Source organism: Perissodus microlepis, chromosome 19 (assembly GCF_051167445.1).
Source record: "Perissodus microlepis isolate ML-2025 ecotype Zambia chromosome 19, ASM5116744v1, whole genome shotgun sequence".
In the NCBI taxonomy this organism is placed as follows: Eukaryota; Metazoa; Chordata; class Actinopteri; order Cichliformes; family Cichlidae; genus Perissodus; species Perissodus microlepis.
In genome coordinates this window covers 28,588,658-28,610,760 of record NC_140479.1, presented here as the reverse complement: position 1 = coordinate 28,610,760, position 22,103 = coordinate 28,588,658, and the positions used below count along the sequence as shown (strand labels likewise).

Sequence of the window (22,103 nt, the reverse complement as noted above, 5' to 3'; positions counted from 1 at the left end):
CCTGAGTCAGAAGGTGCAGGCACATTTTTAAACTTCCCACGATGGCACACAAACACTTATAACTACAGCATGTATGTGGCTGGTCTCTAGCCACATACGTAAAACACCTCTAGTCTAAAAGGAGAGGTCCTTCCCAAACACTGTATTCAAATATGAAGAAGGAACATGGTGACTTCCTTAAACCACAAACCAACTCCTATTTATTTTTAAAAGACAAATTATAAGTTTATTAGAATGCCTTAGTTTGTTGCAAGATGTAATTACACACTATTCTGTTTATATTTATGAATACAGGTATCCTTCTTTTCTATTAAATAACCTCAAAACATTACTGTCTGTACCTTTAAGGTGACAATATCTAATTAAAAAAATGCACTGGCACTCACGCTACATTGTGCCTGTCGCCAACACCAAAAATTGTCACATTCTCTTTTATTAACAGAAGGTATTGTGCTCTGATAGGCATCCCTACACTCTTGTCTCATATCCTCTGACCCGTATGTGTACAGTGTTTCAGTGCAGAAAGAAACAGTATTCATAGAGAGATCAGAAAAAGCAGAACACCTTGTTCCTCCCTCACTGTAACAGTCCTGGCATGGCTTTTAATTAACTGGCACAATGCCTGCCATACCAGGCATTTATTGGGCAGGAGGCCCCTCTGGCATCAATACAGATCATCATCAGGGGCTCAGCTGGTGGTATTAAATTTTCTGGGCAAATGTGTTACATTGCACCACATCTTGCTTCCGTAATAAACCTCCTCTGGATGCGTTTTGGGAACGCTGAGCTCCTCTAATCTGAGGAAGCGTCTGCTGAGAAGCTTGCAGCGGTTGTTGCCAGCACCAACAATCGGCACGGCATACACACGCCATGTTCATTGCTAAGGGCTCAATAGCAGCGTACATCTATACCTGGCACATGAATCACAGTTAACAGTTAAGAACCCTGGCTTTCCAAAGATAAATTTATGCAACCTTTAGGCTAAATTTATACCATTAAAAACATTTTCTGAGATTGCTTTCACAATAATGTCCGTCCAACTTTCTTCTTTTTTTGAAAAAAATCCAAAAATAGTGGTTTTATGCATCTCTAGTCGAGTGTGTGTATTCAGAAGTGTAGTGGAGACATTCTTGACCCATGCCCAGTGTGGGAGTCAGCCTCTATGCCAACCTTGGCAGAGCAGAAATGCCTTATCTCACTTTAGAATTTGCTTTTTAAACAAAAACTGCTGGGACCTAACACGAGTGGCTCAACGAAGTGCAAAGATTGTGTGACGCAGTAACAAAATGTACTGACGTCTTTATGCATGCATTCATTTATGATCTCCCGAATCCACAGTTGTGACTGAAAACAAGTCTATACATATTCATCTAACGTTTTGGGTATAGTTAGACGATGTCAGACCGAAGGGGTCTGGATCTTATGGAAATCCCCGATGCCTCTCACCATTGCACCGAGATTACAGCTCCAACTACAAGAAACAAGAGGAACCTCCTCTGTCGTAAACTAATTAGCCAAGACTGCATAAGCACTGCCAGACAAAGACACGTTAAACAGCCCTGAGCAAATGAAACACCATTTGTACTTTCATGGTTTTAGCATAAGCAGTCTCACTAAAACAAGGTTCCGCTTGTTTGTGGAATGTTTTCGCGTTTCAGGTCTGACTGCATATAGGTGTGATTAATCAGGGTATAAAACTAACGTTAGCACCCACAGTTCCCACCAGACTATGCTGAAGACAATAGTGTTCACAGAGAAAAAACAGGACTGGTATATTGCTGCACCTCTGCAAGCTGCAACAAGATCTGCAGAGTACAGCTCAGGGGAAAGTCTAAGTGTTCCCAGAAGTTTCTTAAAGGAGACCTAGTGTGCTCATTTCCAGCTCCATACTTTTAGTCATGGATTCTACTAGAACAAATGGCACGAGAATGAAGCCATTTCAGCACTTTCCCCCATAAAGACGACGTCTGACGATCTCCCTTGTAGCCTTAATGACGAGTTTTGACACCTGGTTTGATGACATGATTTCTCCAAGGGTAGCTTTAGTAAGGCAGAGATCAACCTCACTAATTTCTGACGCACACCCAGTCATTTTGTTTGGGAAGGCCTAAAATATGAAAGAAGCCACTCAGTTCAAAAACAAGTGTTACCCCTAGCAGTCATCCAAGGGGGAGGCTATCTTCTCACTGGCTGCCTCTCACAAACTGAATGCCTTGACAGCAGATAGGTGGGGATGTTGTTTAGCTTTTGTTTACTAGGATCACTTGCACATGTCCTCATTATTTCAGGCTTGGGCTCTGTTTAATATGCACATTCACCATTTTAACAGTGCATACTACAAAGATGACAGAAAATTAAAGAAAAGCAAAAAAGGTCCCCTTTAAGAGATTGCGAGTATCCTGTGTACTGCCTTTACTGAAGCTGGTGACTGTGAGGTTAAACCCCACTATCTGCTTAGAGTCTGTCCTGTTTGAAAGTGTGCCACAGTGCTCCCATGTAACCTGAAGACGAGGTAAGCAAGCAATGGAGTCACAGAACAGGATGGACAGATTTCTTCACAGCAAACAAAGTGTGCTGAAGGTCAGAAGGCGAGGAGTAAGTCAGTCTGTTTAAACATCCCTTCAGAAAGCAAGCAAACATACCTGGGAACCAATACGCAGGATATCAAGCCGGTTCCCAGGACTTTGTCTTTATCCATCACAGATGACACATTAAAAGAACATAATGCTCTAAACTGGTGCAACAACAAATCACTTCACCTTGTCGTAATGTACTTAGTCTGGGTGACTTTACATTTTAAGAGTCATTCCTTCCTGACAGGTATATGTTTGCCTGATTCATGTCAGTACAAAATGTAGATCAACTGGCACAGCCTCAATGGAGACGGGGAATTTATCAGCACAACAATAAGCATGATTTATGTTTTGGATTTACATGTCTGTCAAAGGTACCTTATGTTATAATTTGCAGTGCAAGAATAGACTTTATGAAGGATGGTTAGATGTCCAAAATTGTGACTAACCTGCTTAAATTAAGATGCAGTAGAAGAGAAACTACAGACTGTCTTACTGAATGACTGAGCTATACGTAATTTATATGTTTATGGACAAGAAAAAACTCTTTGAGTTCTGAGGTGAAATAATATGAAATAAAAAGTATAAAACACAATGGGAAACTTAAAATCAAACAATGTTTAGACTGATAATTAAAATAGTTCATAAAATGAGACCATGTGGGATTTTACCATGGCTGTTGCCCTGCAGATGAGCCTGCCTCCCAGACTTCTGTCCTCCCTTGTGTCCACCCTGATTCCCAGCAGGGTGCCCATCCAAAGCCAGGTCCAGAGCAAGACCCAGCCCGGGGTTCTTCTCACTCAGGCTGAGATTCTTCCTCCTCTTACCCTTCAGCCAGCCCAAAGCGCGACCCAGGGAACGAGTGCGCTTCTTCCGCCCCTTTTTGCTGTGCTTCTCGTGAGCAAAAATGTTGACCACGTCCTGGGGAAGCAGGTCCCCAAACCCCAGTGAGTCACGGTTTGACATCCCACCTCACACTGGAGCTACACCCTGAGAAACAGGAAAGATATTACATTTTAGTTCTCATCCAAGCAACACATGCACCAGCACTCAAGAAGAGAGAATAAATGAAAGACCAGAAAACTCTCTCCCACTATTTTTCCCCAATCACAGTAACAATCAGCTTGCAGAGGGTAGAGGCCTACTTAAGGTGATAAATCAGTCACAGTGAGTTTTGAATGAAAAGTTGACAAAATGTTACCTTTACTACTTGTCAGAGCTGCCTTGTCATTAAGAAAACTCAACTTACTGCATAACAGAAAGTTGGGTTCAGCATAGAAACCCTTTAACTCAAGAAATTCCAAAATTCAGTCTGTGTATTTTCTTAGTTTGATTTCCTGAAAAAATCAAAAGATAAATATCCCTTATTGTCATATACTTCCACATGTGTGTTGTTTACATTTCAAGTTAAAGCTTGCGGTAATGCTTTCGGAAAAGCTTGACACTACAAATCTAGAATTAACGCCTTTGCCTGCACCGACCAGACAAGCTACAGTTTGAATCCATTTCTATCCAGGTTCATATATTACAAGCAGGCAAGACTTTGAAGGAAGGAATTAGGTGTATCTAAACTTGGTCAGCACAAAGTTGCAACCATGACATTAGAACATTTATACTGTAACCACAGCTTCAAGATGAGCACTGGCCCCTCTGTTATGGCACTAGCTAATGATGAGCTATCATTTCATAACGTAGCTGACCTTTCACCTTTGACCTCAGAGATAAATAATGTCATCAATTCATCAAGTTAAAATCATGTTCGTGGCAAACGTTGGAATGAAAATGATGTTATGTGAGGCCTTTGGTGTCCTTGACCTTTGCCACAAATTTCTACTTAGTGGTCAGTGGTCAAAGTTAAATAGAGTCCCTCGGTGCACTTGTAAAAATATGACATTCATGATAATAGGATGGATGGACTTTTAGCCTTGCATTTATTTGCATCATTGGTTCAGCTGCCTAATTATGTATTTACAATAGCTTGATTTTATGATGTAATGATTACCAGGGAGAACAATTGCTACATTGTTGGTGGCTAACGTAGATCCAAAGCAACAACCACACAGACAACAGAAAATGTAACCTCTTCATAAGCACAGAGGCACAACTCTGGGCAGCAAAACCTAAAAACGACTACAAATATATCCAACATGTATCCCTGGTAGCAAAGTCTATTTTACTCAGACCACTCCTCCTGTGTTTGTGTTTGTGTGTCTCCGTGGTCACTGCTCATTCGGCCAGCACACTCTATCCTACACAGACCCCCTCCAGCCTCTAAACCAAACTTCAGCTCTACAAAGAAAGAACTGGCACCGCTCCCTTCATTCCATAACGTGGAGTCATAATTCACAAAGCCACACCCGTAAGCTCACGCACTGCATACATACAGGCACAGCAGCACGCTAAGAAGAGCAAAAAGACACAAAATTAACAGCAACCAGTGAGTGTGTCCATTCACACACTTTTTATTGTCATCCCTCATTGTTTTCCTTTACTGTTGTTTTATTCATCACCCACTGAATGAGCTCATCGCTTTGCTTCCTTCCTCCGCCTGTCACCTTGTTAAACTTCCCTACTCTGAGGCAGATTTCCCAGCCCTGCTCCTGGGGATCTGTAAGCTTACACTGGACTTTTTCCAGCTGCGGTTTTTATTAGATGCTTATGTCAAAATCATAGTCTGAAAATAGGGACAAACTCTTAAGATGACAGGAACTTGTAAGCAGACAAAGAATTAGGGAATGTGGGAGTTGAGTCTGAGCGAGTAAATTATGAATCCCGACAAAGTTCAGGCAGAAGTTGTTTCTTTGGCTGCTGTGCTGCTTTTTCCAAAAAGATTTAAGTAACGTGTGAGTAACACAGCCAAACATGTTTCTAGAAAGACTTTGAACCTGACATGAAACTAAACCACACAAACCCAAAGTCGTGTTCTCTGAGGATTTACAAACGGGACTTTTTCCAAAACAGCCTCTCATTATCAAAACTGCAACAGGGAAGTGAGACGACTCTGGTCTGGGTGCATCATGTGGAAGATATTTAAGCAGATGTGCACTTTTAAAACCAGATGTTTGACATTCTGTTTATTAAGTAACATTTTCTTTAGTCTTGGGTCAAATCTTGACAAAGTAGGATTCTCATGAGTAAAGAAAGTGACACAAGGAATATATAACATAATTTTACACCTGACTCAAACTAATATAATCTTAAATTTGGAGTGTTAAACACCAATTGGGAAGTAATCCCAGAAGTTAAAAAAAAAAAAAACATCTAACATGTGGATCAAGGTCTTAAGGTCTGCATCCCAATCCCTTTTGACCATCCCATGGTCATTACTTTTATATTACAAAAAAAAAAAGGGGGGGGGGGGGGGGTGTCATGCTCCTGCTGTAGTTGCACTAAGACTGTGAAATTAGTTCCAATGTGACTTCAGACTTGCATCAACTGTGGCTGCTTTTGAATCTAAGTAGAAGATGCACTGCTGGAATTGCAGCTTCTAGAGCACAGATTAGAACCCAATCGTGGCATTTCCCACTTAGAAAAAAAATTATTTCCCTTGGATCTGTCACAAACTAAAGCGATATCCATGTCTCTTTTATGAGGCTGTGGGACAGTAACCTTTAATGTTTAAATATATTAGGTTTTCCGTTTCGTAGTTCTAATGTGCAGCTGTCACATTAGAAATAAACAACATTATAAATAGCTAATATAGCGGCCATCATGGTGGTGCAGTGGTTAGCATACCAGCCCTGGGTTTAGATGTAGTCTGGGGCCTTTCTGTGTGCAGTTTGGATGTTCTCTCCGTGTCTGCCTGAGTCCTCTCCAGGAATTCCGGCTTCCTCCCACACTCCAAACACATGCATGTGGTTAGGTTAATTGGCGATTCCAAATTGGCTGCGTGAATAGTTTTCTCTCTATGTGTGTGTGCCCTGTGATAGATTAGCGACCTGTCCAGGGCGTACCCTGCCTCTCACTCTATGACAGCTTGGACAGATACCTGCCTCACACAACCCCAGACTGGATAAACAGAACAATATGGAGGTTAAAAATATAACTTATTTTGGCAGTCTGTGCCTCGGTGCATTATATCCCAAGATTAGTGTTTTCCTGTAGCATTGACGTCATGCATTCATTGCAACAGTGTGGAATTTTGCTGTTGCGGTTTTCTATCTCTGTTTTTCACCCATTTATATCACCACTGTATCCTTATCTAACTTTAACTGTGAGTATGTGACACTCATAGGGATTATTTAATGTGGAAGAAGAGTCATGTGACGTGTGTAACACACCTTTCTATGTGACCGTGCACGGAGCCTGAGAAGCGGAAAGCCAGTCTAAACAGAAAAGGTTGATAACCGCTGTCATGATATCTGTTGCCTCCGATTAGGACTTTAGGTTTTGTCAAACCAGCTATTGGAAAGAAAGCCTGGCCATGTTTGAACACCCCTCAGGGTGTTTTGTAAGTATTTCCATGAACAGTTTAAATTCTGACCTGGTGATATTTTTCAAGTCCCCTGATTTATCCTGAAGGACACAAAAATGTGACTGGAGCTCAGAAATTCCGAGTTCCCATCCGGAAATGTTTTGTAGAACGCCCACTGAACTCAAACACTCAGAAAGTTGGAGCAGACCAACCAACCCCCAGCTGGCAATCGAAGATGGAAGCACTGAATGTAAACAGTAGTTGGGGTTTTTTTTAGTTTGTTTCTTTGCTTGTTTTTTAAATCTTGAATTAAAAGACGATGTGTCTTTTTATGCAGAGCACTGATCAGGTTCTGTCCATGAAAGTATTATGCTGTATTTCTAGTACTACCTGAATGACTTTACCTCGCTAAGAACCCAAACAAATCCTGTTTTTCCTAGCTTTTTCTGGAACGTGCTAACTGGAGAGTGACGTCACTTCCAACTTGCAGTATCTGGATGGCAGCACTCATCCTTGATGAAGCCAGTCCTTGCAGAGATATTTGAGTCCAAACAATGCCGCTTATATGGAAGAAAGAACAGAATTAATTACGTTTCTGGCCTCACCAGAAAGAAGTTTGCACCCGAACTCATGCCTGAAGTATGCAGTTCAGTCTGAGAGGCTTAAGATGAATACTTGAAGAGCTTCAAAGCTTTTCTAAACATTATACATAATGTGGGTGTTTTTGAAGGAGTTGTTATCTTAATCTGGACAAGCTGAACTTGTTATCCACTGCCGCACATCTGAAATGACAAAGTGCCAGTGTGTGTGTGTGTGTAGCCGGTGCCCCATGAGGAGTGAGCTGCAGTGAAAGGCTAGTAAAAAAGAAAGGGTATCCATCCTTTTCAGAGAAAAGTACGAGGCCTCTCCCCGCACTAAGCCCTGTGTTTCTCCTGCTCCAAATTACAGTCATTAGGGCATGACTAACATCCATGCATCTGCACTGGCTTCAGCCACCAATAATCAAGACGCCTCTCATGGGAGAAGAGGGGAGTGCAACAACTTCTCGTGTTACTTCCACCTCAGAGGGAGCAGAGCAATACTAAGAAGTCTAGGATGTAGACGAGACCACCCAGCTGATCACTGTCTGTGCAGTCTGGTCACAAAGAGTTGACTCATGCCACAATTGCAACCTGCAATTTTCCATTTTACAAACAAATCTAATTTGGTGACGTACACAGTGGAGTTTCCTTTAAAAAAAAAAAAAAAAGTAACTGTTTCTTTCTTTCTTTCATCAGGAAATTTACTAAATGGTTATTTAGACTTTAAAAATTTCTATCACAATTCTTTCTCTAGCAAATAAGCTTTAAACACACCATTACTTTTCAAAATAAAGCGTCAAAATGCTAATTACAGAGCTGCTTTATTGCCCCAGCAATTACTAAACACCAAACCTTTGTTACAGTTGACACACAAACTCAGGGCTCAAAAGAATCTAAAATCAGAGCATTTGGGAGGATTTGTAGTGACACAGCACATCTGTGTGTATAATATATTCAGAAAAGATCACAATCAAGACATAAGCTGATTTACAAACAAAAACAGCTGTGTGCCCTTTCTACACGTCTCTCTCTCTTTCTGACACACACACACAAACGAGCGCGTGCGCACGCAAAACCTGCTGTGGTTTTTAAACCCAACCCCAGCCTGCCAGAGCAGGCATGTGTTCCAACACGCTGTTTACTTATCCTTTACAAAAGACGTCAAGCTTTGCGTTGGACAGGAGATACCTCTCTAACGCAGCAAACCTCAACGTGGTGTGTCAATACCTGCAGAGCGACTGACATTGACAGCAGTGTGTACACACCAGCATGAAGTAAACAGGAGCTGATAATAGTTTACACACTCTTGACAAATAGACTGAGCATTTCTGGAAAGACGATTTATTGATTATGCACTACCGACCGCTACAGTATACGCCATTTGGCTGCAATGTTAAAACCGGTGGCGGCTGAAGTACATACATGACTAATATGCAATTTAATGCACCAAACAGTATATGAGAAATTAATCAAAAGGACATACGTTTGTTTAAATTAGCTTTTGTTTATCTTTGGTTAAAATTTACTTTCCCATGTAATTTGTTGATTTTTTTTTAACTATTTTGTAATGTTGTTGTTAAAGCTGACGTCATGACAAACTTTGAATATCATTCTTCATTTGCATAATGAAGCAGAAATATAAAAGAAAAAAAAAAAAATTTATGTCCAAGTACATTCAAAGTTAAATTTATAAATAGAGAATTAAATAGAAAAAGTAGATACACAAGTGTCTACATATGTTCAAAGGTAAATAAATATGCAGTCATTTTACAGATCAAACAAATTAAAGATTACTTTTATTCCTAACAATATATTGTTTTTGCTGCATTTTATGGAATTTCTTTGTTTATTTTGTAGTTTTTGACCACTTTGGTGCTACACAGTCCCACCCATCCAAACATTACTGCAGATCAAGTACACAACTCCATGGCAATGGCACTCCTCAGTGTCAGCAGAACTCCCAGCATGGCAATGTCTCCCACTGTAATAGCTCATCTGGTTGATTTCAAAAGAAAATCTTGCTGCAGCCTGTCCAGTCCTCCTCACTGTCTCCTCACTGTCTACTGCCTCATCACGACAAGGAAAAGACAAGAGGGTGTATCATTGATATACACAGCCACCTCTGAAATCTGTACCCCTCACTGTCCTAGCTAAAAAAAAACCTGCCTAACAACACAGTACAAGGTACTGACCCCGACTTCCATGCTCTTCCTTCTCTGTCTGTTCGGGATATGCTGCAACAAACCTGATCCACAAAGGCCCCACCCTACAAGGACCAAAGCTGTCCATGTCCCCTAGAATAAAGAGCTGTAGTATGGGCATGAGGGAGACCTAAATGATATCAGGAAGGTGGGTTTCAATGTTGTGGTTAAACAGTCAAAGCCAGCTCGGGAAATTGAATTCCAGAACAAATCCAGGTCTCGTGTCCACATTTAAACGGGCAGGTCAGCTAAGTTACAGCAACATAAAGCAATGACACCGGCCTTGCCTGAGGCAAAGCGCTTTGTAACTGTGGTTACAAATTAAGGATAATACCCCACAGAGCTCACAGAGCTTTCAAACATCTTCCCTTGACAAACCAGCGTGGAGAGAAAAAAGACGGAAAGCTAGCTGTGGCAGGAATAAAAAACAAAACACTAAAGTTAAGCGCACACACCCTCAGCAGATCAGAGCCAAAGTGGAGTATCACAAATACAACTATCACTGTTGTCTTTTTTTACTCCAACAGCCATCTGTGCATTACAGCGACTTCGCACAACACTCCCTTTAAACTGGAGTCTTATCACGTAAATATGAGCAATAGGAATTTCACAAGTAGTTGCATGGGGGATGAGGGGAGGAGGGGGCTTGGGGAAGTGTAACTTTTGACTGCAGTGAGTCATACAGGGAAGCTGATGGAGCAGACTCTGCTGCCTCACAGGGATAAGGCAAAGCCAAGAGGGTGTGGCAATAATACAGACAGCCACCTTTGTTTGAACTAGGACTGGCTCAGTTTAACCAGAAGGCCATTCACATCTAATGCCTGACCTGTTGGTTTCACATGGCACGACTGCTCAGCTGGCAGCAAGCAAGGTTAAGATCGGGCTGCAAATGGTTTAGTCACCATAGGAAGAGGAAACATAATAGACCAACAAGCTCATTCTCCTTTAGAGAGAGGAGGAGCGCTTTGGATCTGTTCCAGTCTTCTTTCAAAGACCAGAAAGTTGTTTACAGTAACAGCCAGTTTGGAAAATAACAGTTTTCACACTTACAGCCATTCTGTAGCTAAATAGCAAGTGTTTAGCAGTGAGAAAACTGGTGTTACTGTTCAGCACCTGCAGGCATCTGTCAGGGCGTTGGCTGTCTTCTCTGGGCATTATCAAACAAAGAAGAGTGCTGCTAAGACTTAAGCTGCCTTGCCTGAACTAGAACTCTGCATATTCATGCAAACACTTGATGTGCAAGAAACGCTGCTGCTGTGATGGATGATGTGGCCACTATAAGAGACAAACTGGAAATACTTAATTCCTACAGCTCAAGGCGGTTTTCACAACTGAAACCAGGGACAGCCGGTGAAATGAGACACGTTTTATGGGCCGAGGGAATCTCGAGGAAACCATTCACCATACACCCACCATAAAGGAAGCGACCTCCTCTTTCGGTTTAGACTCAATAGAAACATTTTTGAATACATAATGGCTCCAAATGTCTAGCAGAACTTTCAATCCAGGACCTGGAGCATGAAGACACATGTCATAGATGCAATCTTTCGAGCTGAAAGATGACATCTTTGTGGTCCTTCTGTTTGCTCCAAAAAGGGTACGGTTTCAGGAAACTGTCATACAAATAAACACAATAACGCCGCAAGGCAATAATAACACAAATGAACCAAAATGCTATGAGGTTAAAGGCGGTTACAGATGGTCCGTGCACGTATGCGTGCATGTGTGTGCGAGAAAGAGAGAGATCTGTGGAAGGAAATGCAACTTGGCATGCTGCAAGGCCGCTGTAGCCGTGCAGCAGCTTGTCTGGTAAGAACAGCAGCTGCATTCCTGAGAGATTTATAATTACCGACTGAGGAACTCTTCTTTCCAATCCTGCTTTCATCCCCCCCCCCCAGCATCAAACACACACACCTCCTCACCCCCTCCACCTATTCCCCTTTTTTTCACCCCATGCAGTGGCCTTCTAGGACACAGCGCCATGAAAGAAAAATGGATAATGGCTGGCGCATGGAAGTCATTTTGAGATAACATTATAATGTGTGGTTGTGTGCGCTGGCCCAGATTGTTGTTCCCTGTGTTTATGCAATATTTTAACTTCTATGGAAACAGGGCAGATTGCAAATGGAGGTACTGTAGGTGGGCAACAGCAAAGTGATATCTATTAAATGATCATCTTAACTAGAGGTGTGAATGGCAGTGCTTACCTTTTTCAATCCAAAAGCTGGATTTAAAGAGAAAAAAAGTCTGGAAAGTTGGCGAGTTGCGACAAAGTCTCGTTTGCTTTGCCTCCAGGGGTTGCTGGGGGTCTAAGTCTGGACTGCAGTCTCTGCAGAGTTTAAAGACCTCTGGACTGACAGGTCAGATGCAGATAAAAAGAAACTGCTGTGCAGCAGCAGTGACCAGCTCACAGAAAAGGCAAACACAGCTGGACAGCGAGGTTTAAAAATACATCCTGGCATCTTTGTGTCTCCGCTCAGCCCAAGTCAAAACAATATCCTTTCAGTTTGAAGCTCACTCCGTCTGACAGTTGCTTGGCACTGGCAAGTGTGGGAATAAAAACACTTGAAAGAGCTTAGAGCACAACTTATGTGAAGCCTCAGAAAGACACTAAAGTAAACAGCCTCAGTCCCAAATTGAGTAAATCATGATGACTTGGATGGCCGGCTAACAGCCACTGATTGGATTTTTCATCTCTTGATAAGGGCTCATTGATTAACTTAATCATCAGTTAATCTCTCTGATTAATGCCCTGCTTTCTTCCACGCATCAGTCAGGCGTTTCCGTTCTCTGCAGGCCTGCATGACACACAGAAATCAGTCACTCTGTGATCACACACACTCGTGCGCATTTTGTCTCTTGCACCATTCGATTGCTCCTCTTGTTGCCGTTCTTGACCGCCAGCTCTCCCCTTTCCTCCACTGATCTCAGTCACGTGTAAACCACAGCACACAGCTGAACAGCTGCACCTACCTGTCTGCTTACCCAAGATCCGAGTGCACTTACACCCCTTAGCTCCCAGTGTAATCTTCATCCCGGCCCTCTCCTCACATCTCACAACCTTGCCTTTTGTCATCTCATCTCTGCCTTAACGTCTGCTCCCCTCCCCAAATCTCGGGTTTCTACCGGGTTCCGCCATGCATCCAAAAGTGCTTACACAACGCACCTGTAATGGGTACAAGCCCAAGCATGGCAGGCTGGCCAAGAAGGAGCACCAGTATGTGACACGCCCTTTTTAAACAAATGGCTCAGTCTCAGCCTCACCTATTAGAAAGGTATAACAGCTAAACCTGCAGCTAAAAAAAACAACAACCCAAACAACTGAAAGTGCTGATTGGTTTTTCAGAGAAGTTTTGATTATTGGAAGCTCATTCCAGACCAAAGTCCAGCCGATGCTGCTGCAGCAGACAGCCAAAAGGGGGAAAGGGAGGGGGAGTCCTAAGGTGGTCGTGTTATCTCCCTCGGGTTAATCAGCAAGCAGTGGGTTATCAAGTGCGTGTTAACTGGCATTTATTAAAAGAAGTGTCAGGGGACTATGCCGTAAAAAGTGTGCTACTGGATCAGTGACTGGACCCAACACAATACCCTTCATTGTCACGAGCTCCATAGCTAAGAGAAGCACTACAGGTCTTAGATTACCTCTGTATAGGATCCCTTAACGCTGAGAAGCAACTCTCCCACACCTTGTTTTCCATACATGCCTATACTCAACATCTAGCCATGGAGTTGCAATTTGAACCAAACTTTATTTGAACAGACTTGAGATCCCTGGTTCTGACATGCATGGACTGTTTTTCTTTACTTCTGGGCTAAAATTACCGTACTTATGCTGCCCATAATTAAAAACCTGCATTAGGAAGAAAAAAATCGTGCTGATATAACAGCTTCACTTCTAAACCTACTTTCTTCACGCCTTCAAAAGCCAGTCAATCATATTGATCCTTATCTGTTTTTAATTTTTTTTTTCCTATGCAGGAATATTAAACCCTTTCTCCTAAAATTCACGCCACAGCTCAGTTTCGAGGGACTTTCCCAGCAGGAATTTCAACAAAAAATAAATAAATAAATAAAAATAATGCCAACACAATAAGGTAGCCATTAATCTGTCGCTTAAGTTCGACAGATAAAAAAGAAGTGTCAGACGTACCGTAACAAAACTTTAAAGACTGATTTAGCCGCTCTCCATTTGAAGCGTCGCCCTGCTTCGCCCTCGCTCTCCAACTCCAAACTTTCAGCGCCCGAAGGAAAACTCCAGGTGAAGCATTTCCGTGAAAAGTTAAACTTCAGGAAACAACTGCAGCCTGGATGTGTTTGCACGCCCGGCTTCAGCCCTCGCGTTTAAGGTGCCAGGAGAGCGTGTCCTCTGCTGTCAGCGTCGTTTGTCTGCGGACGCTTCACTGAAGCAAAAAGTGGGACTACCGAGAAAAGTCGCGCAGCAGTCAACCCGAGGTCCCACCTGACAGAGGCTGGGCACACTCAGGTGAGCGCGCGGGGCTGCGGCCGTTGATTTGGCGACATCTAGCGGTGGAACGAGGAATAACGAGCTAATAGCATGGAGCAGACTGGGGAGAAACTGGAACTTAATTTTCCCACGGTTAGTTTACGTTTCAGGTATTTACGTCAGCATTTTTTTTATTCATGAAGACTACTTAAAGAAACTGTAGATAAAAGCTTACGTGGTGAATAGAGGTGGTCACACCAAATGTTGACTTTCAAGCTCGTTAGAGCTGTACACACGCATGTATGTTTGCACACGTTTCCAGCAAAACATAAAGAAACGACGGGTGGCTCAAGACTTTTGCACAATACTGTAATAATACAAGAAAATGTTCTTTGTCCTTCTTTAACCTTTTGGATATTCTTGAAAATATCTAACGTTACTAGCATGAAATTTTGTATTTTAATAGTATTATATAATTTAAAAAAATATACCTTATTACTTAAAGATGTTCACATCTTTCAGATCACCTCCTCCATTAAATCCATATTCACATGTCTGAGTGTGTGTTTGTTTCCACTTGTCTGCGAGGAGTGTGATAGGCAGTATGCAAAACACCTCAAACAAATACTGTTACATAAACCATGCAAACTTGGTCAGCTGAGCTGAGTCCTGGAGGAAGATATTAATTGAAAAGCGTGCATGGTCCTGCTGATGTTGACACCTTTGCCTGTAAGGTAGTCTGGGGTACACTTGTGGAAAGTTATTGCTCAGCTCAGCTTTCCACCATGATGTCACTACCTTCTTAAACACACATTGAAACAGGTTGTGAAGAAGGGTAAATATAGCTCTCTGTGGCACCCGGGCTGGTCCGGACATGCGCTAACTGCCACATCCAGAGCACACTGAGTCTGCTCCCAGCACTGACACGGTTTGTGAGCCCATGAGAGAGTCTTAGATAGAGTTTCTCCCAGGCCTCCAGTGTTATTAATAAACACAAAGTGTGCCTCTGTTTTCCTGGAGACAGACACTGCAGACCTCTTCCTAACAGAAAACCGTGCTATTACAGTAACTGCCTGAATATTTAGTCGGACTGCCAGTCAACGTAAGTACACATCTATGTTAATAAAAGCTGTTTCTTTAATTATTTGACAGGTTGAAAGGTTCTGTAGTGTGACGCTTCAGCCTCTCAACTTTAACAGCTATCAGAATGATTGATGTGTTTGCCTTTACAGTTCATTCCTCTGTCATATAAAACAATCTGTAAAGGAACAAGTGTTTTGAAAACCACAGTCTTACCAGGTGCTGTTTTTAATGGCTCTCGCCTTGTTTTCTTAGATTCTGTCATGGATGATCAAAGCTCAGTACAGGATAGAAACTCCATGTTATCTACTGATGACTCACATGTGCAGCTGAGACTTTCTGAAGATATCTCACCGAGCAACCGCACAGACTCTGAAACACTAGGTAGATTTGCTCAAGATCCTATTCTACGCTCAGAACAGGTGGACATGGAGAGCTTGGGTGAACTCTTTGAGCACTGCATACAGCGAGTATCCCATCTAGAGAGGCAAAGAGATGTGCTGATACAGGAGCTTCTGGTTCTGCAGGAACCTATGCTGCAAGTTGTGGGGCACCTGAGAGCGAAGCTGGAGGGAACACGCAGGCTTCTCGCTCTGGCTCAGCTGGATTATGTTGCGGTTTGTGAGGATGTGCAACAGGTAAAGAGGAAACTGTTCACCACAGCCAGAGACTGCATCCAGAGCCAGGTGAAGCTAGCCGAGCAGGAGTACGAGGTGGCTCAGTCTGCTGTTACTCAGGTAGAAACCACAGGCTTTACATTTAATGATGATTTACTTCTGTAGCGTAGGTTTGCTTAGTATAGCAACATCATATAAAACTTGGGGTCATCATGGCTGCAGCTTGTTTATGGTTTAATTTTCAGCTTTTTGAGTATCATGAGTATGAGTTCTTGTTGTTTTAGTTCTAGCTACTGTTTGCACCCTATGGAGAAATTAGCATTCAGATAAATTCATGTACCCAACTAAGCTACTGGGTAGTTTCCATTTCCACTCTCTTGCTATATGGGATCCTTTTATTTGCTGAATGATTTTACCCACAGGTAAAAATAGCCTCCATTATCAAATTTAATACTTTTCCTTCTTATTTTACATCTCTTCATAGGAAGAACTCAAGGCTCAAATTCAAAGTCTGACCCAGGAGTTGGTGCAGCTGGAGGATGCCCACCAGAACCAGCTCAATTCCCTCAGTGATCAGGCCACTAAGCCTTGCAGGCCCAGGGCCATGAGTGACATCAGCCAGTGTCGCCAGGCCTCCATCAGACTGCAGCGAAGGCTCAGTGGCAGTGTGAAGATGTTGGAAGGCTGGTACGAGCCTCGCCTCATGGTTCTGCTGAAGAGAAGGCAGGTTGGGGAGGAAGCTTTGAGAAAAACCAGGGAGCAAGCAGTGGACCTGAGAGCCGGGCTGAAGCCTCTGAGAGAGGAGATACAGAGGCTGGAGGTGCAGAGGTCATGTCTGGAACAGAGGACCACTCTTTTGGAGACAGAGCGGCAGGAGAGCACTGCACAACATAAGGTACAAGAGAGGTTGGATAGAACAGATGTTCAGTAAAACTAGATGACAGTATGTTTTTATTTTATGCAGGAGACTGTGGAGAAACTAAGAAAGACTCTGAGAGAACTAGAAGTGGAGTTTGAGGTTCAGAGAAAATCGAAGAAAGGCTTGGAAGATCTTAAAGATGGCCTTTTAGCAGAGCTGACATTTCTGAGGTGGGTTTATCTCAATCATTTCTGCTTTAACTTAGTAAAAGTCAAGATAAGAAATGAATAATAAACTTATTTTCTTATAGGGGCTGTGAACCCAGTGACATTACAGAGGAAGAGTCATAATTTTCAATTTCCAGAGGTTCCTCATCAGACATGAGACCAAATCACAACGCTGACATTACATGTTTGAAAATGCGGTCTACTTAATGTCTTGTTACTCGCTCACATCCGACTTAACATCTAAAATGTTGTGCCAAGAAAACAAAGCAAACAGCTTTACTGTAAATATTTTATATGAATATACTTAAGTACACAAAAGATCAGATGCAGAGAAAATGCAAAGAGAAAAACAAAACACATACAAGTGACAACACAATTTGGGGGAATTTCATACTACAAATACCAGGCAAATTAAAAGGATCAACCTACAGTATGTACAATAACATTTAAAAATGGATCTTCCACAGAAATGTTTCTGCTCAACTAACCAAGATGGAAGAAATAAAACCAACAAAATGCACACTTAGGTGATCATAAACATGTCTGTGGTTTCATCACGAGTGAGATTTCAGTTCGAAAAACTAAAAAGATCTAAAAACCTGATCATTAGAGACCTTTTCTTAAACATGTCACGTGATGACATGGCAGCATTTTATTCTTTTATTTTCTACAAAACACTGCTGCTCAAAATGTATTTTAAAAAGACCGCTTTTTCACCCAGTGCTGGTAAACGGATCCATTTTTAATGAGCAGGTCAAAAGAAGAAGACACGTGGAGACCGGACTCATGCCTGGACTTCTGAATCTGCAGCACCTTCTGGGTCCTCGTCATTGTAGATATTTTCAGCCTGCAGATAATTGCCAAAAAAATAAAATATTTTTAATGTAACTGCTCTTCTATGTTCTAATAATAAATGCACTTTACTATTCAAATCCTCGCTGTGTTGTAACTGATCGAGTTTTCTTTACAAAGCCTTTACCATCTGCCACACTTGCATGATGTTGTCCTCTGATACTGAACAGATGACCCACGGCTCGTTGGGGTTCCAAGAGAAGTCCGAGATCTTAGCTGTGTGTCCTCCGTGGATGAACTGAAACGAAATGAAGCAGAAAGATTTAGCACAATGATCAAGATTTAGCTTAAAAAATAAAACAAAGCCAATGTTTGAAAGCAACATTACAGTATTTCCTACACAAAGACTTAGGCATGCTCTTCCAGTGTGGTGGTACCTTATTAACAGACCAACCAAGTCACTGTTAAGGCAGTGACCACTGCCTCTCTAGAAAAATCATGTAGCTTGCTGGACTCCAACTCTATTGTCATGGATTGCATTTGTTGACAGTAGTCCTTGTACTGCTCTACAGAGCCGCTGCAAGCTGCAGGGTCACTAACTACAAACTGCAGCGTCACTAACTACAAACTGCAGCAGGTGGAGAAGTTCGTGTGCCAGTAGACATTTCTCAGGCTGCTGAGCAGAACAATGACTATCATCACCAGCTGCAGTCCATGCATTGGTGGAGCTATAGTCCATCTGCTGGACAAGACTCTTACTGGAGACTGTGGGTCCATAGAGCCTCTGACGTCACCACAAATATGCTCATTTTGTTGAGAAAAACTGCATCATCACCACCGCTCATTGTCACAACTCACCAGCAGCTCAGGAGGGCCATCCTCAGCATCCTCTGGTGACTGCTCCTCTCCAATCTTACTGAGGTCCCAGACGTTGAGCCGTCTGTCGGTGCCGCTGGAGGCCAGGATGGTTTCGTTATGAGGAGACCACTGAACCTGTTGGAAAAAGATGTGGATATGAAACCTCTGCAATTAAGTCCCCCTTGCAGTACTTTGGTGAATATAATTGTAAATATTATATCTATACAAAGAATTAAATATTCAACCCTAAATTCCAAGGGTACAAGCAAGTGTACAACCAAAAGCTTTAAAAAAGTCACCATCACATATTTTCACAAGTTACTACAAAGTCCTACAATCCTTTTCTCAAAAATGTTTTTCCCAAAGTTGAAAAATTTTAACTCCTGCATCAGACAACACTGTTTTCCACCAGTTCACCTCATTGTATTGACTTTGTATGCAACTGTAAAAGCAAACAACTTCCTGACAGTTTGTCTTTTTGTTAACTTAATTATACCATAAATAGCAATTGCATTTCATCTTTTGTAGCCAAAAGCTAGTTAATCACCAGACACATAATTTCAGCCTAAATAGCCTCACTCCACAATGCAGTTAGTGAGCTGAAACATTCAAGCCGAAGTTTGCACAACAACAACTACAGATTTATTGCGAGGAAGTTCACTTCTTACCTGGAAGATCTCGTCCTTGTGGGATTCAAACGAGTGAAGCTTCAGCTTCAGGTTCCTCAAGTCCCAAAGAGCCACAGTCTGCAAGTAAAAGGAGGCCGATTCAGTACAGTATCAAGATGCTATTCACTGTAACTGTCTGAAAGAAAGACGCCTCACCTTATCTGCAGAGCCAGTGGCAAGAATGAACTCACTGTAAGGATTGAAAGACAGGCAGTTGACCTCAGCAGTGTGGGCGTCCACTGCATGGCTGGGCTTGGAGGTGTTGTTGGACCGTGTGTCCCAACTGTTCCAAAAACAGACAAAAGCACCAGTGTCAGGAAGAAATGTGAAACTGAACAACAACTTTGTTTTTAATGAGTCATCGCTGAGGCTGCTTACATCATGAGTTTCTGGTCATCTGCCACAGATCCAAAGAGCGATTCGTGGAGAAGGTGCCAGGAGACGTCCTCCACCACAGCAGTGTGGCCTGTGAAGATAGTCTTGGCATCCACAATCTTCCCCTCTTTGGGAACTGTGCTGATATCCCACAGACATATAGTCTGCAAAGAGCACAGACGAATGTTAAAAAAAAAAAGAAGAAGAAGTAACAAATGATTTGTAATGTGATAGAAGACAAAAAAGCATTTTAACAAGAATAAGGTAGGCATGTCAAGACAGGTTTCTTACATGGTCATCAGAAGCACTAAGGAGACAGCCACTAAGGTTTGGGTTCCATGAGAGGCCATAGCCCTCCTTCTGGTGGCCCCTCAGACGGAGATCTGGGGTGCATTCTCCAGAAGGGTCTTTAACAGAAATAATGTCAGTGTTAAAAAGCCTGTAGAGCTTCAAACGCAGCGACACATGATATGCGGTTATGCAAGAAAAAGTGTTCTTTCTGCAAACCTACCAGGCTTGGAGGGGTGCTTTGTGTAATCAAAGACTAGCACATCACTGGTGGGGGTCTTGGTGGCAATGATGCAAGGATTCTGAGGCATGTATCGGGCTCTGTTCACTTCCCCTTCATGGTTGATCTTGATCTCAATCTCTATTTTCCCACTAACAGATCCAAAACCTCCAAACTCTGAAATAAAAAAAATAAAAAAAAACAGATACATGAAGTTCTTCCATTCCATGAAGCAGGTTTTAGGGTGACCTATGCACCAGGGATTTTTATGTATTTAGACAAAAAAATGCAACCCTTAAGTTACGTAGTGTGTCTTTTATGTCCAATGTTCCTGTTAACCAGTTTTGCTCTTAATAAATGTTTGATAAACATATTACAGAACTTTAAAACAGCGATTTAAAAAGTACGTAACCTACTATTCTACTTGTTCAGCTGACATTCACTATTGCCCTTGCTTCGCTGAATGAGGTTAAATTTGATTCATGCTGTTATACATACGTTTCTTCCTTTTCCTTCCTCTTGTGAGCAGAGTTGCCCATAGCCAACAATGTTGTTCTTTCTGCACCATCACACAATTATCAATAAGCTATATAGGAGTTGGATAGCGCTACATTAACAATGTGCAAAATTAAAAGACTACTGAAATGTCCTCCAAACTCTCTGCATTCACCAGGTCTAACAACATTTTCTGGTGGAAGTGTACTAGTATTACTGTGCTAAAGTTGGATTAGATCGATTAAATCAATATCATCCAAAACCAGCTTAGGCATGTGAATTAGTCTGTTTATAAGTGTTATTGCCGTGTTTTGCATGTAAAGACCCCTTGAGAACACTATGAAACTATAAGTTATTCTATGATCTCTTACTGGTGGTGCTCTTGTAACATAGGTTCTCAGTGGACTTTTTATGCTCTCACCTCCTTTCTCGCTGTCATAGTGTGAAGCATCAAACTGGGCATCATCATTCGGCAGCTGAACGCTGGCAATTACGAGGTGATTCTGCTCATCAGAAGTATGGGTCCCCAGAACCAGCCTGTGCACACTGTAGTCCTTTCCCTCTGGTCTGTGGACATATCGCATGACATTTACGTATCTGCTACAATCTCTTGTTGTGACTTGGAGCCTGAAAAGGTGTTGCAGAACTCCCATTTACCTGGTGACATCTGGGAGCCACTGAGCAGTGAGGCTTGGCCACTCCAGAGCATGGGTCATGACCAGATCATAGAGGAAAGGGGTGTTCTTCTTCCAAATCTTATACTCCTCATTGATCACCCTTTCCTCCACAGCGTCATCAAAAGCCGCTGCAACAGTAACATTTAACACAAAGCTACGTTATAGTCAAATTTACAAACATATGCAGCAGCTACTTGAGGAAATCTTTTCCTTCCTAGCATTTTAGTTGATTTTATCAATAAAGTAACAGTAGCACACAATGCTAGAGCAGCTGTCGCCCATATAAATAAATAATACAGTCTTTCTGAATGTTATTATAGCGGGGCAGTATATCTGACTGCACTGGTTTAAAACCCTTTTTACCGGCGTGTTAGCAGCTAATGCTAACATCAGCTAACAGCTAGCTGAGTGCTTTCTAACAATGAAAGGTGATGCTGGCTGGCGCGCCAACCACCGCCGCTACATCCTGATTCGCATTTTCTGTCACTCTTGACAGCACACACACATAAATAACGTTCTCATTAAAATACGTAGACGTCCTTACCGTCTTTATCAGCCATTGCGTGGTTATAATACCGCTACTAATGACAAAAAGAAGTAATTTTTAGGGAGAGCGCTCAGAAGACAGCACGACGGCTCGCAATGGCGCCAACTCCATAGAACGCGCCTAGCCAATCAGAGTCGACGACAAAACCGACAGGAAGTCGTTACGCGACACATTACTACATCCGGTGCCG

The 22,103-nt window shown here is 42.3% G+C and overlaps 3 protein-coding genes across 5 annotated transcripts in view; 1 reads left to right on the top strand and 2 right to left on the bottom strand.

Annotated features, from left to right (window-relative positions):
- Positions 1–14,187, bottom strand: part of LOC146366283 (uncharacterized) — a 30,652-nt gene extending 16,465 nt beyond the window's left edge. The window contains exons 1-2 of one of the 2 annotated variants that reach the window (XM_084914998.1): positions 13,917–14,187; positions 3,245–3,563 (exon numbers count right to left, since the gene is read on the bottom strand). In XM_084914998.1, the coding sequence (XP_084771124.1) occupies positions 3,245–3,539 (295 nt within the window). In that variant the 5' untranslated portion in view covers positions 3,540–3,563; positions 13,917–14,187. The other variant, XM_084914999.1, reaches the window with a different exon arrangement.
- A 970-nt stretch (positions 14,188–15,157) lies between these two features.
- On the top strand, positions 15,158–17,410 carry LOC146366282 (syncoilin-like). Of its 2 annotated transcripts, XM_084915497.1 has the most exons (5): positions 15,158–15,312; positions 15,546–16,027; positions 16,392–16,802; positions 16,872–16,996; positions 17,077–17,410. In XM_084915497.1, exons 2-5 carry the CDS (start codon positions 15,554–15,556, stop codon positions 17,114–17,116), a joined length of 1,050 nt encoding a protein of 349 aa, XP_084771623.1. In that variant the 5' UTR covers positions 15,158–15,312; positions 15,546–15,553; the 3' UTR covers positions 17,117–17,410. The 2 variants fall into 2 exon arrangements, with proteins under 2 accessions (XP_084771623.1, XP_084771622.1); XM_084915496.1 differs by having other exon boundaries at positions 16,872–17,410.
- LOC146366281 (histone-binding protein RBBP4) lies at positions 17,269–22,055 on the bottom strand. Its single transcript, XM_084915493.1, has 11 exons — positions 21,911–22,055; positions 21,347–21,494; positions 21,111–21,256; positions 20,198–20,371; positions 19,978–20,093; positions 19,690–19,850; positions 19,468–19,594; positions 19,312–19,389; positions 18,644–18,778; positions 17,973–18,083; positions 17,269–17,840 (listed from the first exon to the last, which is right to left on the bottom strand). Exons 1-11 carry the CDS (start codon positions 21,924–21,926, stop codon positions 17,778–17,780), a joined length of 1,275 nt encoding a protein of 424 aa, XP_084771619.1. The 5' UTR covers positions 21,927–22,055; the 3' UTR covers positions 17,269–17,777.
- Between the last annotated feature and the right edge of the window lie 48 nt (positions 22,056–22,103).

Coding starts and splice junctions, on each gene's coding strand:
- LOC146366282 (XM_084915496.1), top strand. CDS start 15,554: ATGGATGATCAAAGCTCAGTACAGGATAGAAACTCCATGTTATCTACT. Junction 16,028..16,391: donor CTCAGTCTGCTGTTACTCAG/GTAGAAACCACA, acceptor ATCTCTTCATAG/GAAGAACTCAAGGCTCAAAT. Junction 16,803..16,871: donor AGAGCACTGCACAACATAAG/GTACAAGAGAGG, acceptor TATTTTATGCAG/GAGACTGTGGAGAAACTAAG.
- LOC146366281 (XM_084915493.1), bottom strand. Junction 21,257..21,346: donor TGGCTCCCAGATGTCACCAG/GTAAATGGGAGT, acceptor ATATGTCCACAG/ACCAGAGGGAAAGGACTACA. Junction 20,372..21,110: donor CTATGACAGCGAGAAAGGAG/GTGAGAGCATAA, acceptor TTTTTATTTCAG/AGTTTGGAGGTTTTGGATCT.